Source organism: Patagioenas fasciata, chromosome 13, assembly GCF_037038585.1.
Source record: "Patagioenas fasciata isolate bPatFas1 chromosome 13, bPatFas1.hap1, whole genome shotgun sequence".
In the NCBI taxonomy this organism is placed as follows: Eukaryota; Metazoa; Chordata; class Aves; order Columbiformes; family Columbidae; genus Patagioenas; species Patagioenas fasciata.
Window position 1 is genome coordinate 13,726,214 of NC_092532.1, and position 18,550 is coordinate 13,744,763.

The 18,550-nt window shown below is 46.0% G+C and overlaps 2 protein-coding genes across 2 annotated transcripts in view; one reads left to right on the forward strand and one right to left on the reverse strand.

Annotated features, from left to right (window-relative positions):
- DYNLRB2 (dynein light chain roadblock-type 2) overlaps positions 1–18,550 on the reverse strand; it is a 182,799-nt gene that overhangs the window by 155,661 nt on the left and 8,588 nt on the right. The gene's annotated exons all lie outside the window — the stretch shown is intronic.
- Positions 2,021–18,550, forward strand: part of NECAB2 (N-terminal EF-hand calcium binding protein 2) — an 85,466-nt gene continuing 68,936 nt past the window's right edge. The window contains exons 1-2 of the mRNA XM_065848658.2: positions 2,021–2,266; positions 11,941–11,965. Of these exons, the coding sequence (XP_065704730.1) occupies positions 2,069–2,266; positions 11,941–11,965 (223 nt within the window). The 5' untranslated portion in view covers positions 2,021–2,068. The remainder of the gene's footprint in view (positions 2,267–11,940; positions 11,966–18,550) is intronic.

The window sequence follows — 18,550 nt, forward strand, 5'->3', positions numbered from 1 at the left end:
ATCTGGGTAGAACCAAGCCCTTAAAATATGGCAAATTAAACTTCCTAGTGTGAACAGCTGGTTTCTTGCTGATGCCTGAGTGGTCGAAACTTTTTCTATCTAGATCCATTTAGGAGGAAAAACGAGTATTTAAATGCCATAGAGCTGGTTTTGCCATAAGCAAGAACTACTTTTGACAAAAGCACACAAATAGCCCCAAACATCCAAGCTAAGTAATGAATCTTCAGAGCACATAGGAAGGAAAATTCGAAGAACCTTATTTATAAACTCGTTTAGTAAATAGTTTTAAATAACTAGCATATACTAATCCTAAACTGGGTGTGAATAATACAGTCTGAACCAGCCATTTAGTAGAGGGATGTCTAAAGGAGAAAGACGCATGTAAATACCCTGAGGATTGTGTAAGTACAAAAGAATGCAATAGTTCAGGCTGTGAGGGGTATGAGCTGATCTGTACCAGCACTTGGTGCATCCCCATGACAAGGATGGTAAAATGTTTCTTGCCTTAGATTATCTTTGCTGTGAGATGTAGGTGGGGATTGAGCGACAGCTGGGTTGCACACCAGCCTGCTCTGAGCATCCCTGTAAATGAACACAGAGCTATTAAAGCTCTCCACACAGCTCTCATGAGCCAGCACAAACCCCCTGAAGTTCCTTCATTTTCCCCACGTTACTTTTGTATTGCTGGAGAAGAAGGAAACCTTGAAAGATGAGAGCTCAGTGAAAGAAGGGCTCAGCCCACAGGCGTCCTGGCCCGCTGCTGCGCTTCTCTCTGCCCCATCTATTTGAAAAAGCCTCCAGCCATTACCCACGTACTCCAGCAGAGAGAACTGGGCTCCCATTCACTTTTCTTTGAGCAGCAGCTGAGACGAAAATGCACATTCCCCCACCTTTCACCTCAAAACAGAAGTTTCACCCTAATTTGCCTGAATAAAGATGGATGTTTGGGAAAAAGAGGCTGAATAATACCTCCAGGAAGGGTTCGCTGGGGGGTTTGGGTTCTAATGCACTGCAATATATAAGCTTGTTTTAAACAAATCATGTTTGGCTGGTTATTTTACTCTTAAAGCAGTAGCTGGCCAGGCCTTTTGGAGCAATCGTGCTGCTCCTAGTTTGTAGATCAGGCATAGGGTCAGTGTGGTAAGTGTGTAATGCTTGCACAGGGGTGCTGGGCTTACTGGGTCCTGTGTCAGAGATGTTCAAACCTGAGGACATGGCCCTTGTGGGGTGTAAAGTCCCCTAGAGCAGCCAATGAGAGGGTCTGGTTGCCGTGGGTGGGCAGGGGGGAAAGACCATTTGGAGCCTGTGGCCATTCCAGTGCTATGAGGGACCATCCAAGATGGTCTGGGTTGGAGCTCTCTGGCTTTTGTGCTCTTCTGGGTCTGAACTCAAACTGAAAGCATCTCCCAAGTGTGGAGGAGGAGGTGAAATGATTTAGTGTCATTTTGGCCAGAAGACTTACTACTCCTGCTGCAAGTGCAGATCTTGACCTGTGTAGGTCAAGGAGAACAGGAGCATCACAAAGGCATATCCTCATAATATAGAATTACAGGATTAGAAATATTTGTCCAGCTGAGCACTGTGATTAGCTCTGTAGCCACGAATTCTGCAATACCCCCGCTGGAATTGCTGGCTGTTTGTCTTACAGGGGCTTTTTGGAGTAGGGGTAGGGGGTTGGGAGCAAGTTTTATTTCCCACCAAGAAATTGTTCTCTGCTGTCTTTACAAAAATGCTGCTAAAATCTGTTGTGGGGTTAGGGAGGTTGCAGAGGGGAGAGGACGTGCCAGAGCAATACTCTTTTTAGACAGAAAATGACTAAAATGTTGCTTAGTGTTTTAGCGGGGGGGGGCTGTGTGGGGGCGAGAGCGCGCAGGCAACACCCACCGGGGCTGCTCCAGGGTGACCCACTCCCACCTAAAAGTGTCCCCCCCACCTTGCAAGAGCCCCCTGTCCGCCCGGGTCCCCCTCGCGGGCCCACCCCTGCCCGCTGCCCGCCGTGTGTCGGTGGGAGGAGGAGGCGGAGGAGGTGGGGGAAGTCCCCGGCTCCGGCATGAGGCCGGGCTGAGCGATGTGCGAGCAGGCAGCGCGCTCCTGCCGGGCCGGCGTGCAGAGGCTGCTGCGCAAGCCGCCGCCGGCGCTCCGCGGGCTGGACGGGCTCCTGCGCTGGGTGGTGGCCAGGATGAGCGACAAGGGCGTCGCCGAGCGGGAGCTGCTCACCCCGGGCACCGCCACGGCGCAGAGGAAGGGCACCTCCGTCATCCTCGATGTGAGTGGTCCCCGCGGAGCTGGCCCAGGGGTGCACCCCGGGGTCCGCACTCCTAAGGAGCGGCACGCCGGCTCCTGCCCTGCCCGGCTCATGCGCTGCTCGGGATCGGGGTTATTCCTCGGGTCCTGCACGCCCCCCGGATCGGTTGGGGACGGGTTGTACCCTTGGTCATGTAACCCTCGACTGGGTGGGCACGGGGTTGCAGCCTGGTACCTGGATCCCCTTGCGCGGGTCCTGAGTGGGCGTGGGAGTGTAGCCCAGCTGCTTCATCCCCTTTTTCAGGTCCCGTATCCCTTTCCCCGGTCCTGCATCCATCCAGCCAGTTCGGGATCGGCGTTATCTCCCGAGTTCTGCATCCGCGGGACTGCGCCCGGGTCCAGCATGTCCCGGACCGGCTGGGCAAGAGGCTGCGCCCCAGCTCCCGTGCCCGCTTGCCCGGATCCTGCAACCACAGGCTGCATGTGCAAGGGAATCATCGCGGCTCCTGCACCCCAGTTATCGGGTCCTGCATGCCCCGACCAGCTTGGTTTCAGGGTTATTCCTCAGATCCTGCATCCTTGGCTGGTTGGGGACGGGGCGCAGCCCAGGTCCCGCATCTACCGGACTAGCAGGGTGTGGGGGTGCAGCCTAGATCCTGCACCCCTAGGCTGGCTGACCATGGGGAACGAGCCGAGGTCCTGCATCCCCCGGACTGACTGGGCATGGAGGTGCAGTTGGGATCACGTACCCACTTCCCTGGGTCCTGCGCTCACAAAGCGGCTGGGCATGAGGGTTCAGCCCGGGTCCTGCATTTTTCTTGACTGGCTGTGCATGAGGATGCTGCCTGTATCCTTCATCCCCTTGCCAAGTTACTGCACCTCTGGGCTTGCTGTGCATTGGGGTGCACCCTGTTTCCTCCACCCCCTGGACTGGCTGGGGATGGGGTTGCACGCCATGTCCTGCAGCCCTTTCCCTAGGTCCTATAACCCTTCAAACAGCTGGGATGGGGATGCTCTGTAGATCCTTAATTCTGGTATTAGCTTGACCGGATGGCGATGCAGGACTCCAGGTCCTGCAAACCTCTCAGTCTTGTAGTATGGGTTGCCCCAGGTTAGCTGGGCACAGAGATGTACCCAGGTCGTGGAACCCAGTCCCTGAGGGGCTGTAGCAGTGAGGGTCTGTGCAGGGTGGTCCTGGAAGCCTGCAAGTGTGTGGGACCAGGTTGGGAGGGGCAGGCACGGGTGTGTTTAGTGCCTCGGCTGCGGTATTTATAGACTTCCTGATTAGGGAGCTAACGAGGCTATTTGCGCTTAAATGAATTAGGAAAATGGGGTGGAATCAACCAGAGTGCAAACGGTGTAATTACACAGTCTTTTTGCGGCACCTAGTAATTAAACACATAGATCCTCAGCTTTGCTATCTCCTAGCTTTAATAAAATGTAGTGAATGCAAAAATAAGCTACCGAGGCATTGACTGTAGTAAAGGATAACTTCATGCTCTTTGCCAGCCTCCTTGCAGTTAGGAAACAGTAGCTCTTCCAGGTGAGCCCTGGCATTTTCTAAATAATTTGATGAATCTTCTACCACATCCCTGGTGAGCATTGGCATGGACTGTTGAGTCGAAAACTCATTAATCCTCTGAGCACCATGGGCTGATAGGTGTTTCAGTTCCCTGAATGAAGCAGTTCTACTGGATCTATTGAGCTGCCAAAAGCAGCTCGGAGAGCAGAGCACTCAGTGGGTGGTTGTGTCTGGTGAAATGGGCTGGCAGGTGGGCAGCTGCGGGAATGCTGCTCCATGGGGAAACTGAAAGGACAAATGCACCTCATACCGTCTTTTAAGTCTACTTTTTTTTTTAACCTGCCCTGAAATTACCAAAATTTTGCAACAATCTGAAATCTAGGCTTCAGAACATAAATGCAGTTGGGAAATAAATGTTAAGTTTCTACAAGAGGGATTTAGGACTGTTTTCCCACCAAAGGGTTATTTTATCTGTTCAACTTTACCATCTTTATTTAGATTTTTTTTTTCCCTACTTTGAGGTTTGAGCTGAGAAAATGAGCCATGAACTTTCAGAATGGCTTAACCAGTGGGAAATACAATAGAGCTGGATTTGCAGCTCCTGACCCTTTTTCACTTTCACAATGGGATTGGGAGCCCTTTCTCACTTGCTGAAAGTAGAAATGCATGCTGGAAATGTAAGGTTTGAGGTTTGGGTTGTGTGGTGGTGTGGTTTTTGTTTTGTTTTCTTTTCTTTTCTTCCTGCCTTAAAAGTCCTTCTCTCCTTTTTCTCCTGTTACAATAGAAACATCATTTGTAGCTGGAGCTTTGCTGTAATAGGCTCTTCAAGTGCACTGTGACACCCCCACATTCATACAAAGAGTTTAATGCACATTGAGGTTAATTTTCAGACATTAGCAGGGAAGTAACGGGATCCCACTGCATCCTCAGGGATGAGAACAGGTTTTCTGATTAACTCATTCACTTTCTTGTGTTAGGTGGCTGTGCTGGCGAAGCAGGGAGTCCCAGCTGGGGAATGGAATAAAAGACCTGTAAGATTTTGGATTTAACTAACACGTTCACATGAGCTGGTGTGCTGTGTGGGCAGTTCACTGGTGGCTGGGGAAGGAGGGCTAAGCTTGGTTTTGGCTAGGAATCAGGTAAGATGGCTCGAATGGCACCTTAGTCACTTTTTCTTCCTCTTTTGTTCTGCCTTTCTTTTGACTCAACCCTATAGACTGTGAGGGCATCTGGTGGGTCAGTATGAAGTTCCCTACACCCTTTCCACCAAAGAAACAAATCCAGTGTTATGGGGCAAAACTGAGGGCTGAGGAAGAACAAAAAACGACAAGGGGGTTAGATGTCTTCTGCCGTCAACAGGGTTACTGCCACTTGGAGGACAAATCTTAACGTAGGGCTGTTTTCAGTATTTCTCCTTTATTTTGCTTGTGTCCTTTTAGGTAAAGCGTTAAAAAAGGTTGAATAATATTTACTAGTTCAGCTCAAAATCATAGGTTCCCAAGTGTAAAAAAATAGCTAAAATTGTATATTAACCAAATCCTGGTAACAATCTAATGAGGAGATATACGTAAGTGCCAAACATTGCCTAAAATAGGCAGCAAGTAAAACAAGGGAGTGACAGATGCTATTCAGTGGTGGTAACAGATCAAGTGGAGGTGATGTGTCACTCTAGGAACCTGGAAAACACCAGTCTGCATTTAATGGTCAGCTCTTACAATGTTAGTCAAACCAGCATAAGGTGGTGGGGTTGAGCAAATGTTCTGTACCCATCCTGCCCTGGCCCTTGGGTTTTACCTCTGGGTGCTTGCTCCGTGGGTCTGGATCGCACACAGCTGTTCCACCTGCAAAGGCCAAACGCTCAGGGTTGGCAGCATGTGCAATCTGATGTAGATAACTAGGGTCTATCCACAGTTTATGATGTGAGATTGTGGTAATGCTATAATCTCTCTCTGCCCTCTGGGCTGCTTGAATATGCTCTCCAAATGCTCTGAGCTTCTCTCTGCGCCCATGAGGAAGAAAACCCTTTATTAAAAGGAAACTAAAACTGTCATGGTGCTGCTTGAATCCACGTGTGGTGATGGTGGCACTTCCAGTCCAGAACAAATCCACAGATTTCACAAGACTTACGAAAAGGAGACTATAGCATGTGTGGGAGTAAGCCTATATCAGATCATGTTTGCTGAATGTAAATGAGTCCACATGCGATATGGAGCTGATGCAGATGGCGCCCAAGGAGTGGGAACTGTCTAGACAGGTGTTGCTCTGTCTGGGAGTACTTGGATGCTGATTTACCGCTGGTCCTTATTCAAGTCTTTCTACCTTCACGTCATTGTCAAAAATCTGGTTGGCAGCAGGAGGGTGAACTCCAAATGCTTGACCAGCTCAGCCACAGCAACTGCAGGCAGAGGTGCCCTGTCTGGTTGACACCAGGGAGAGCCCATTGAAGAACCCATCTCCCACTTGGTACCTAAAATAAATGTCAGCCGTGGGTATGGTGAGCATCCCCAGGGCTGGACTGTGCGCTCCAAGGGGTGGTGGCAACCCTGCTTTCTTTCTGACATTACTTTTTGGCTTTATTTTAAATGCAGTTCATTTCAGGTCAGGTTAATCTCTTTGATCTGCTCTGTCTTTTGCTGCAAACTAATTTTGACCTTTATCTGCCTCTTTCCTTCTTCGATGGGTTCAGAAAGATCACTTCAAATCCAGTTCTCCTGCTTATGGCTCCTCTTGTACCATCTCTTGCATGGCCAGATCTGATTTGCACTTCTTCAGCCCTATGGGACTGACTGAAGTGTTCGGCTAGAAGATCCAGAGAATTTGCTTTGTGCCAAGGGTGCATTTCCAAATGTAGATCCAAGAACCGGCACAGTTTTCCAACTGCTTTGTCAATGATTCAGTTTCCAGTGCAGCCCTAACTAACAAAGCTGTCGCAGCCACAGGAACCCCTTCTCAATCTCCTTCTGCTTTGACCTTTATCCTTCTGTGTGTGTTTTTTGTTTGTTTGGTTGGTTGGTGGGGTGTGGTGGTTTTTGTTTTGTTTTGTTTTTTTAATTTATTCAGTCCCCTTCTTGTGTCTTTGTTTACCTTCTCACTTCTCTGAGTGAACCAGGAGTGCTGCAAAAGCTTTGTTTTTCCTCCTTCTTCATCCCTCCTACGTGAAATCCGTGGTTTGAAATCGTCCCCTTGAGCCATGCCGGCAGGGACAGGGGCTGGCTGGGCTCTGTGCCTTTGAGGATGGCTCACTGCAAGGTACATAATTGCACGGAAGAGTCGGTCCTTTCCCTTTTGCTCTTCGGGGCTTTTTAAGTGGGTGCTTGAAATGAAGCTGCACCCACAATCAATGTTTATGGAAAAATACCTTGTAGTGCTGTGAAAGTGGTAATATATAATGCAACTCCTGCCTGTCTCGTGCAAGTTTTATTTAGGAAAACTAGATAAAGGCTAAGGAGAAGGTAAGAATGAAAGGAGAGGCTAGGACATGGTGTTCACTGCTCTTCGGTAGGGGAATTAAAAAAAAAAAAAAGAGGTGTTTTGAAGTGGGAAAAATGCCGGGAGACCTAGAGCTCTGTATCAGCTTTGCTTTGGAGAGGGAGCCACTCCAAATGGGATAATGTTTTCCTACCAATCACATATTTCTTAGCGAAACAGCAAAACAAACCTTTCCCCTTGAATGGGGAAAGGTTGTTAGCCCGGTGATGTCTAAAGATGTAGTCCAAAGTTGCAAGGCTTCAGTTCATTATTTTCTCATGTTATTACCAGAAAGAGCTGTAGGAGAGGAAATTCCTACTGGTATCTTGAGTTAGAGAGCCAAAGGCAATACCTGATATAAAACTTGGTCTCAGCTCCGAATGAGATATTGAGACTTGTAGGGAGAAGAACAGAAAAGAAGAACAGGAATGTAGGAATATAGTGAACAGAATAATTGGGTTTTCAGGTATATCTGGCTATCTGAATGCTTTCTCATCTGTAGGCTTTCCTCACCCAGGAGACTTAGATTTTGTTTGTCCTCAATTCTGCACCGAGATTGTGATGAAAACCAAAATTCTAGTTCAGTTGCACGCTGTTTTAAATCAACATCATATTAACTTGCTGAAGGGATTATAACTCTACAAACTCTGTAATAAGTTTCATGCTTGTTAAGGGAGTATTTTGTGAATTTTATAAAATTGCTGAGAAAACCTCCATTACGCAGCCTCCAGTGTCACACATTTTCATCCAGGAGCTTTGAGAAGGCAGAACTGAATGTTTAAATTTGAAACCATATATTTTTTTTCCAAGTTTCTTATTACCCATAGCATTTTGAATTGCTTGCTTCTGGCAGCCAAATATCTGTAGTAGCCGTTTGAGAGTGCAGCGAAAATATGCATTAAAAAAATAAAGCTATTGGAAATTTTGACAGAAGGTCCTTGCTTTAAATAAAATAGATTTTATATTCATCTAAACACTAGGTAAATGTAATAAGCATGCTGCAGACAAAACTGCATGCATTACCTGTGTAAATCCTATAAAATGGGTTAATCTGGCCCATATTGTGAGCATCCTGTGCACTCACCATGTGATTTAGCCTGTGCTTCAGGAGACTTGCCTAATAGGTTTAAGGCATAGCTGACGGGGGAGGTGGTTGCTGTAGTACTTTTTGGACTGGATAATTTCTCATTTACCATCCTAAAGTGGCGTGTTGCCCGACAGTTGGAAAACTGGGGGTGATGGAGCAGAAAGAGCGTCCCTGGTGAGGCTTTGTGGTGCTGCCGGCTCCTGCTCTGAGAAGCCCTCGGCCGACAGGGATGGTCCTCGGCTGGGGTGGAGACGTGGGAAGCCAATCGCCGCTGAGGGCCTGGCAGCACAGGGTGTTTCTAATCAATATTTCATCGCCTCCACTCTCGCTGACCTCCAGGGCTGCTGCCTTGACTAAGTGTAAGCAATGTTGCCGAGTTAGAGTAGCACGGATGGAGTGACTGCAAGCCTGCAGAGAGTGACTGCGGGGCTGACTGCCTTGCAGCCTTTATGTTGGAGAGGACAGAGCATCTTTGCTTGTCAGGGGAGACCTTATTGTGGCCTTTTTGTACTTAAAAGGGGCCAATAAGAAAGATGGGGACAGACTTTTTAGCAGGGCCTGTTGCGATAGGACAGGGGGTGATGGTTTTAATCTAACGGAGGGGAGATTCAGGTTGGACGTGAGGAAGAAATGTTTTACACTGAGGGTGGTGAAACACTGTCCCAGGTTGCCCAGGGAGGTGGTGGATGCCCCATCCCTGGAGACATCCCAGGCCAGGCGGGACGGGGCTCTGAGCAACCTGATCTGGTGAAGATGTCCCTGCTCATGGCAGGGGTGGCACTGGATGAGCTTTGGATGTCCCTTCCAACCCAAACTATTCTACGATTCCTTTCTTCCTGGAGCTGGTTGCAACTTTCCTTGCCCTGAGCTCTCTGGGAGCCTGGCACTGAGCTGGCCTCAGGAATTAGCCCCCCTGGTCTGTAGAGAAGTTGTGATGAGAGGCTGTGGTTTCCCTTCCATCACCAGATCTTACACCTTTTCCTTACCAAAAGCACAGCACACCCTTCCCAGTGGAACAACTCATTCAGGATCTGAATGGAGGGCATCTTCAGGTTCTGCGTGGGAGAGCACTGTTGTTTGCTCAGCTAAAGTGTAAATCCTGGGTCTTCACAGAAGCAGCATTTTTGGCAGCATTACCAAGCTATCACAGGGTATATTATGTCTTTATCAGCCTCCTGATGCTCATTCCAGTGTTCATACCTTGATGTACTGCCTGTGTTGACAGATGACTTTATCTTAAATTGCTTTCCCTACAGGAGTCCTGTTTTAAATTCTTTTGTGTGTGCAAATTTTAGGTAGTCCAATTAAGCTGGAAGAATAAATCTTGCTGATTAGCAATAAAAACTAACCAGCCTGGTCCTGTAGAATAAACCTTGGTAGGTAACACAGATGATGTTTTCTCCCATCAACATGTTCATTTATTATACAAATAGTCATACTTTCTAGGAGTATCCACAGGAGTTAAAGCACTAAAAAGTTCATTTAGTGAAGCTGGACATAAATACTTCAGTTTCTTAACGTTTCCTTTTCCTTTTCCTTTTCCTTTTCCTTTTCCTTTTCCTTTTCCTTTTCCTTTTCCTTTTCCTTTTCCTTTTCCTTTTCCTTTTCCTTTTCCTTCTCCTTCTCCTTCTCCTTCTCCTTCTCCTTCTCCTTCTCCTTCTCCTTCTCCTTCTCCTTCTCCTTCTCCTTCTCCTTCTCCTTCTCCTTCTCCTTCTCCTTCTCCTTCTCCTTCTCTTTCTCCTTTCCCTTTTCCTTTTCCTTTTTTCTTTTTCTTCTTCTTATTATTATTTTTCTTCTTCTTCTCTTTCTTCTTCTTGTTTTTTTCTCCTCTTGCTCCAAGAGTTCATTGCAAGGTTGGTGGCTCCACAGAGTGCTGCAGAGTGGGCCTTTCTCTCACTTTAAGCTACATTTTACTGATCAGTTTTGCTTTCCTTTTTCCCTCGGACAGTTGTGCTTAGTGGGGTGCTGATCTGCCACAGCACCTTAAAATGGACATTGCTGCTTCTGTGTTAGACTTGGTGTCACGTCTTTGTTTCTAAGCAGTGGGAATGGTAATCGAAGGATGTGGCAATGGAAAAAAATCAAAAACAAACCCTGAAATAAGCAGTGTCTAGAAAGAAAAGTGCCTTGTCTGGAGGTGCTCATGGGGAGTGAGGAGCTGGGGTGTCCAAGCCAGGAAAAGAGGTATATTTCATATGCCAGCAGGGCACATTGTGCAAGGCTGGGTGACATGCGCCAAAGCCATGACATGGGTTGGGGTCCTGCCTGTCCTGGCTGGCTTCCTTCTGACTTCCCACGGGCAAACCATGACAGACCAGTACTTCAAAACCCATGTTTAACCTCAATGAAGTCCATAAGTTTGGAGACAGGTAGGATTTTCCCCCAAAACTTCTAACTGAAGTTAGAAGAAAGCCAGCCCAGGAAGTAAGCAATTTAGGAGTGATTGCAAGCTATAATACTTGTAGGGTTTTTATGACCTTCTCTTAAAGCTGCGACTCAGTGACTCCCACTGTTTGGGTTTGGCTTAAGCAGAGGGTGTTTGCCTGTGCTGAAGTATGCAAGAAAATCCAGTTTTGACTTTGCCTTATGCAGCCTAAGAAGAACTTGGGGCAAAAGAATGATTAATGTTCCTTAATTAAGCCATATTCACTTAAATAGCATATTCTGAAATTCAGTTTGTCTCTTGGGTTTCTTGGTTTGTGCAGCAGTTTCTCCTCTGATTTTTTTTTTTTTTTTTTTTTAGTGATTTTATGACCCAGAAAATAAGCTATTCCATTTTATGGCTGACTCTGATCTGTCTTGCTGCTGCTTTTATTCCCTCCGCAGGGGAATTCCTTTGTACAGCCAAAATCACTGCTCTTGCTCAAATTAATAGGGTCAGGTCTGAAGAGACAATGATAATGTTTTCCCTTTTCTGTCCAGTTCATGAGCATGTTAATTTTTTGGTAATTTATAGCCAACCCTGTGCTAGCAGGAACCTATAAGATTTCAGCCCTTGCACAAGCCTTTTGCTATTAATTGTGTTGTGTCAGGGGACTATTCCTGAGATAAGACTAGTCAGAAAAATGACAGTTGTTTCTGTCTTTCTCCCTGGCAAATTCTACTGTACACATGATTGCGGTTTTTTTTCCCCTAAAAGTGCTATCTGATACTTCTCTGGGGGCTGTTCCTCCACACTGTAGTTTTAAGTCTAAATATAATCTCCTTCCCACGCAGGAAACTTGCTTAAAAAAAAAAAAAAAGGTAAATAATTTGCTTCAGAAATGCAGAACTGTGAAACTTGGTTTAAGAGATTATTGATGCTAGAGAAATTGGCTGCGCTTGATGCACAGCTGTTGTAGTTTTGGGTTTTTTTGAAATGTTTTTTTCCCTTGTGTTAGATCCCTGGTTTTGGCTTTCTTCCACGAGGGATACGGGAGATGCTGGAAGCATTTTGTGTTATCTTTCCTTTGCCAGTTAGCTCTTTCTCCACCGGTTATTCCAAAGCCAAACTTGCCGCCGCTCTCCCCTGGAGGTGGTTGTCTATCATGTGGGGCAGAACACGGGCTGGTGCTAAGGGTTTCACCCTTTCAAGTCAAACAACATAGTAAAAACGTTTCTCTCTCTCTTTCAATTCTAGATTTTCAGAAGAGCTGACAAAAATGGTAAGTCTGTACATTCGTATTTCACATTTCTGGGTTGAACTTTTGTCAGTATTACCATTTTTTCTGGTAGTAATACCCAACTGTTTAAATGTCCTTCAGTTTACAGGGTTTGATGGTAATACTGTTTAAGTCTTGGAAAATATTTTGTTGTTTCTTTGGCTGAGATATATTCTTAGAGCAGATGTGATGCTAGTATGCAAGTTATGGTGAGATCCACAAGATTTGTAGCAATTTCACAAAAAAAGAACATGAGAAAAAAAAGACAGCTAAATGGTGAGGATCCACCTCTTAGTAATCTAGGAATAGCTTTGCAACACAGACCTACCTGATCTGTGAATACAAGTCTGGTTCCTGAAGGACACGTATTGAGGAGCAACATGTACTGATGTGTGTTTTCAGTCTCTGCCTATAGAAAGCTGAACAATTTTGCTGAAGCTAAGTCTTGCCCTTAGATGGGGAATAACATGGAGGTGTCTTCATTAAATGACTTGGGATCCTGAAAGGAGACTTGTTCTGCTGTGAGATAACATAGTTATGGGGTGAAAGTAGCCATTTAATTTTAGCTCCTAGCTAAAATCCCAAGCTAGGCTCTATTCTTTCCCTGTTGTACAACAAGAAAATTAAATATGCATCAAACCAGAGTATGTGTGCAGAAGGACGCATGGGAGGCTTGTGCAGAGGAGCACAGGGGAGAGTTTGTTTTATTTTCTTTTTCCCCCACCAGATTTAAAGGGGAGATACCTGATTTCTGCCAGACCTTGTAGGTGTGATCACTGCCCCTGGGTAAGGCAGTGAGGGATGCTGTGAGCTGGCTGGCATATAAGCAGTAAATGTCCTGTTAACGTGGGCCTTTAGTTATAACAACTAACACCGTAATAAGACATTGAAATTTGTTACTTGGATAAGCTGAGCTGTTGTACAGTGGAAGGGGAGTGCTGGGGGTCCTGGCGTGGGGGGAGAGCACTCCAAGTGCTGCTTACAGGGGAAAATAAATTTGTGCTCTTGACACCCAGACCGTTGCACTTCACAGCCTCCTGAGCACTTAATTGTTGAATAATTGGAGACCCGTAGGTTTTGTCTGATGAAATATTAGATGCTGCCTCTGTGAGATGCTGCCTGCTTGCTTTCTGCTGACTGGTGTGCCTGCCCCACTGGAGCCAAGCGCCAGGCTTGCCAGCTTGTCATAAAGCCCAGCCTGCCGCTTGCTCTCCATGAGGAGAGGTCTGGTGAGGTTTTTGGACTACAATTGTCAATGTCTTTGTTGCATGCAGATACTGAGCTAAAATCTATGCTTAGTTATTGCCATTTCAGTTTGAAGATGAAAATGCCACTCCAAACTTTGACCTATGAAACTGTTCCTTGCTAAGTCCATGTTTAGCTTCCCTCCTGCCTCCTTCCAGTTTCCAGGACAAGACTCTATGTAGGGCAGCTGAAATCAAAAGCAGTGATTTTTCTTTTCAATAACAAATGTTATTCTGCTGAACAAAGCTTGAAAGGATGCACTTTAATGTACTGGTCTTGATGTAGTTATTTCCAGTGACTGCTTTCTGAGCTCTGCCAAATGATGCTGTGCTTTTGTTTTAGTCTCAATTAAATTTATAACAGCTGCGATGGGGCTGGAGAATCAGAAATCAAAGTACAAAATCTTGTCTTGGCTGTTGAGCCAATATTAAGGCTTTTCTAGGACGGGTGAGTGGAGCAGCTCGGAAGTTGCTCTTGAAGCTTTGGTATTCCCTGCTGACCACAGCATGATGGAAGGAGCTGCTGCCTGCCAGAGGCAGACAAACATGTCTTTCCAACACAGCTAAGTGGACAAAGCTGCCATTTTGGTGTTTTTTACCATGTACAAGGTCGTGGGGGTTAAATTTTCATGCAGGGATTTAGTACAATTTTAGTACAGGGATGGCTCTTGGTGTGTTTTGTAGGTGCTAGCAGCAAGTAATGAATTTGTGTTTTGTGGTGTGGGTGGTAACTTGGGGAAACAATGAGCTTTTGGACCCACTTGGTCTACTCTGGTCATGGGTGTCTGAGAAGAAAGATATACTTCTGGAAAGCTGGTGACTTCTGCTGACCAGTTCCCTTACCATTGTTGAAACCCATTCAAGTCTCCTGGTTTAGCAACCTTATACTCTGTTATTAATGGGCAAATGCTCCTTCAGTGTTTTAGCATGAATAACAAGTAAAGGCCAAACAAAGTGCTTCCATCAGCAAGGGCAAACCTGTTGTTTTTATCTCTACCCCTCACCTGGGAAAGAAGCAAAGAATAATACCCCAGAGGAGAGCTCTGGTGTCCCTCAGCCTCCCTGGGCACCCAAGCACCTCTCCGTGGAGCTGCTGTGTAGTGCAGCAGATGTACCCTCCTGGGGGGCCAGATACCCCTTAACATAGTGCTTGTGGGGAGCATTGCTCAGGGACGAGCAGTCTCTTTGGTTGGCCATGCCATGCAGACATGAAAATATATTCACCTCTTCACAGGTGTTCTCCTGGATGCTGTTTGTCTGAACACCTCTATTTCATGTTAACCAGTAATATCACAATTAAAATTCAAACAGGGATGCTTGCACAGATTGGAAGAACTGCACCTCTTATTGTTTAGGTCACAAAAAAAATTAGCGTGGATTGGCAGTGGCATCTCTGCCACCCACTAGCTGTTGATGCTTAACATTTAATGGATGTAAAGGCAACGGGCTGATGTGTCAGGACTCATAATAAGTTTGGGGTGGTACAAATAGACAGCAGGACAAGACCTGCCCTGATGTCTGCAGTTAAATTGGTGGTTCACTGTCAAAGACACTGCTGGGCAGAAACTGGAACTGCGAAGGGTGAGAGCTGTCACTGCTGGGGTGCAGCAAGTCTGGTGTCCGGGGATTAGGAGACCAAAGGCCCGGAGTGGAGGTAGAAAAGGAGCCCCCTGTCCCTGGCGACAATCCAAGCTGCAATTGCTCTTCTGAAATTTGTCCTGCCTCTTCCTAACCTGGGTGGGCACTGCAAGGTGGCACAGGCAGCTCTGTTAATACAGCCAGATGTTCTCTGAAGTAAGTTATATCCATCTCTGCTTCCACTCTCATTGCTTGCAATGCAGGTGACCTACAATTACATTGTTTGGACAACAAAACACGGTGTTCTCCATGGGACTAATGCTGCCAGGCAAACAGCATGCTGCCTTTTCCTTTTTATGACCTGGATGACAGGCTGTCACCAAGTAGTCTGGATTTAAGTGGCAGCTCTACCCCCATGTTGATTCCTGCGAGGTGAGGTGGCCGAGCATGTATCAGTCTCGGAGTGGTTGCTTTCCAATCCCATGGACCAGGGTTGTTTTGTGACCCTGGGGCTGTCTTCTCAAAGGACTGTACATCCTGCAACTGTCCATATTTGCTTAACTCTTGATAACAGAGTTTGCTGCTCTTCATAATTAGCTTGGTATGTTCCCCCACACCTTTTTGGGGTCACAGCTGCCCCTCCAGCACCCCGCAGCTCACAGCAGCTGCTGCAGGAGATGTGCAGGAATATTTCTCCTGCTACGACCTCTCTGCAAACTGTGGCTCAGAGGTTTCCAGAGCCAGAGGTAATATCTTTGTATTTAATATCCTTAGGGATCTCTCTTTCACAGTTTTCTCTTTGACATCCTGGCCTTTAATGTATTGATTTGTTGAAATTCCGTCCCTTCATGGCTTTACGTGGTACAGCTCCAAGGAACAGTGGAAGAAAGAGCCTGCTGCTTGCATGTCTCACTGCAGGTGGCCTGTGTGCTGTACAGATCCTTCCACTGGAAAAACAAAATCTTACACTTTCAGATGTTTGTCAGAATCCCGGGAACAGGCCCTGAGCCCTGGACAGGCTGTTGAAAACACAGGCTCACAGATTCCCAAAATATTTTGCTCTGTTAATAGGCTTCTGCTGTCTTCACATCTGCAAAGGTTCTTGTCTGGCAGGGACTTTGCTCTTTTTAATTAATCAGCTGAGACAAATCATTATTCGGTGCTGTGTGCTCATGGCAAACAGGGTGAGATCTCCCAGGGCAGGGAGCACTGGCAACTTTACCCAGAACTGGCAATTCTTGCCATCCTCCCTTGCCCTAAAACTGCTCTCATAGACCTATGTGGGAGCCCCACAGAAATGGGGGAAAAAAAAATGAAGAAAATTTCAGCTCTTACCTTTTAGTTTAAATAGACCATGTCATGTAACATTTACCATTGGGAGATCAGATGATTAAAGGTTTACCTAAAAGGCAAAGGGAGGGGGGAGACTGTAAGCGTAAGGAGTTGTCCCATTTAATGTGCAGCTTCCTACAGTCAAGAGGTCTTAAATTTATAAATCTTTTCAGTATCTTGATGATCTTTTTTTTCCCCGTAGCCTTGTAAAAATGGTGCATAATGTGTTAAAGCAACGTGGCTGGTTCAGACACGGTAACTATGGAGCCTGATTGTGTGAATTCAAGAGCTTCTCCCTCCTCCCCTTCCTTCCAAAGATCCTCAGCATAAATTGTTAATTCATGTAAAATTGGATGTTCTCAGTGCAAGATGCTAGAACACATTATTGTTCCTGCCATGTTCAGGTACTTGTATCAAGGTGATCTGATTCAGTGCCTGCCTGTACTAAGCGACTGCTAATGAGGCAGCTCTTGCTTGTTAAAAGACGTCTTGGTCTGCTGCCCCGGCGAAGTGAGATTCCCTCTCTAATGCAAGTTAATTCCCCAGCTTTTCCTCCATGATAATACCAATCAGCTAGACTTGCAACTATCTGTATGATAAACTCAGCAAGCAGTCTGAATAGCACACCTTGAAATGGTGAACACATTGGAGATGTCTAGATAAACTGGCAAATGGCCCAAAAAAGAGGGAGAAGGGCTGGGATGTAACCTCCTGACAGTAAATAATTCAGCTAGCTCTAGTCATGCTTTGCAGGGGCATGGCTGTTAGTCATTCAAAATAATCTTTTTCTTCTGTGTAGGAGTGTTTTTCCTTTCTCTGCTAATAAATCCACCTACTGTCTTGTAATCCTCCCAGTCCCAGTAAACAATACTTAACGATTTAATTGGCATGTGGTAGGAAAACGGAGGCATCTTGTTTTAGGCTGGTGAGGCAGAGCTGTCAATCATCTGGGTTATCTACTGTGTATTTTAATCCTCTCATTAGAAAGCTGTTAATCAATTGTAAGTTAAATAGCCCAGGATTCTCTTTGACAGATTAAGTTGCTGTTATTTTGACAGAACTGCTTAATTGCTAACGATTCATTATAGAAACATTGCTTCCTGAAAACTGGAGTTTATTATCTTGAAATCTCCAGTCACTGCAACTACCCAACTCCCGTGTCTTGAGTGTAACTAAACACAAAGTGCATCCAGCTTTAATATTGTGGTTTATTTTGGAGGTTTTGCCAAAATGACTCAAGTTCCTCAATGGAAACAGCCATTGGTCTGCCCCATCCATGGATCTGGCTTGCTGGGCACTGGGAGTTATATGATTTCTCTGGATCTCTGCCGTGGAAGATGAGAGACACAGAAGAAAAATGTGCCAAAAGTTCTGTATAAGGTTATGAAGCTCCTATAGATAATGGCAGAAGGAGCTGGCAGTGGTGCAGTATTGCACTTGAGAGTGACCAGGGATGAACGAGTATCACGATTAAGTCAACTCAGCACCTTCTTATTGCTGGTGTTCTTGTGACTTCTGCATCAAGAACTGGCCCCAAATATTGCCCTTCTCCCTTGAATTGCTCAGATCTAGGGGAGGTGAGGATTGGAATGAAGCCATTCAACACATGATGTCTTGAATAGCTTCTCCTGTCATAAAAATACAATGAAGTGTGAACATGGGTTAAACTAATTTAATTTATAAATTTAACATAGAGATCTGGAGTGCAAATGCTGAGAGGAATTTTCAGTTGATCTGGATGATCAGCTGACGGCCTGTAGAGGACGTAGCAGAGCTAATAAAGGCAAAAAAGGAAGCATGAATGGAATAGGTGGTTGGAAAGGGATTCTTGGTTAAGAGCCATCAAGGGCAATGGAATTGTGCCCATTCCTATCCCAGTAGGGCCTGTCCTTTAAATAGCTGCACACAGATATCTGTTAGTCACTTAGGAGCCCATTAAAGGAGATTTATGCTGTTATTCTTTGTCAGTAAAGCTCTGCACATCTCAGTGTTGCAAGCCTCATAGCAAATTGTGCTACAAACAACGGGGGCACATATACTGCCACTCACCAGTGGGGATCATAAACACCTTTGGCCATCAGCATCAGAATAAACTGGAGGAGCCTGATTAGCTGGCAGCGGGGTTGTGTCCTTGGGTGTAGAGCCAGCTCTTCCTCGTGTGTATAAACCAGCAACACTGCTGTGCCTGGTGGCTTTGTGGCCGTAGTGCCTCATGTCGCTGCTGTCCCCTTGGTCTGTTGAGCTCAAAAGCTGGAAAAAGGCAGAAAAAGAAAACCAAGTAAACATAAAGTATCAGGCACATCTCCTTTAGGTTGGGAAAGGTCTTTAAGCTCATTGAGTCCAACTGTTAACCCAACACTACTTGATCTGTTAAGGAACTGAGGCATAAATGTCACCTAAGTAGAAATTTGGCTTGTGAATCACCAGTATGCAA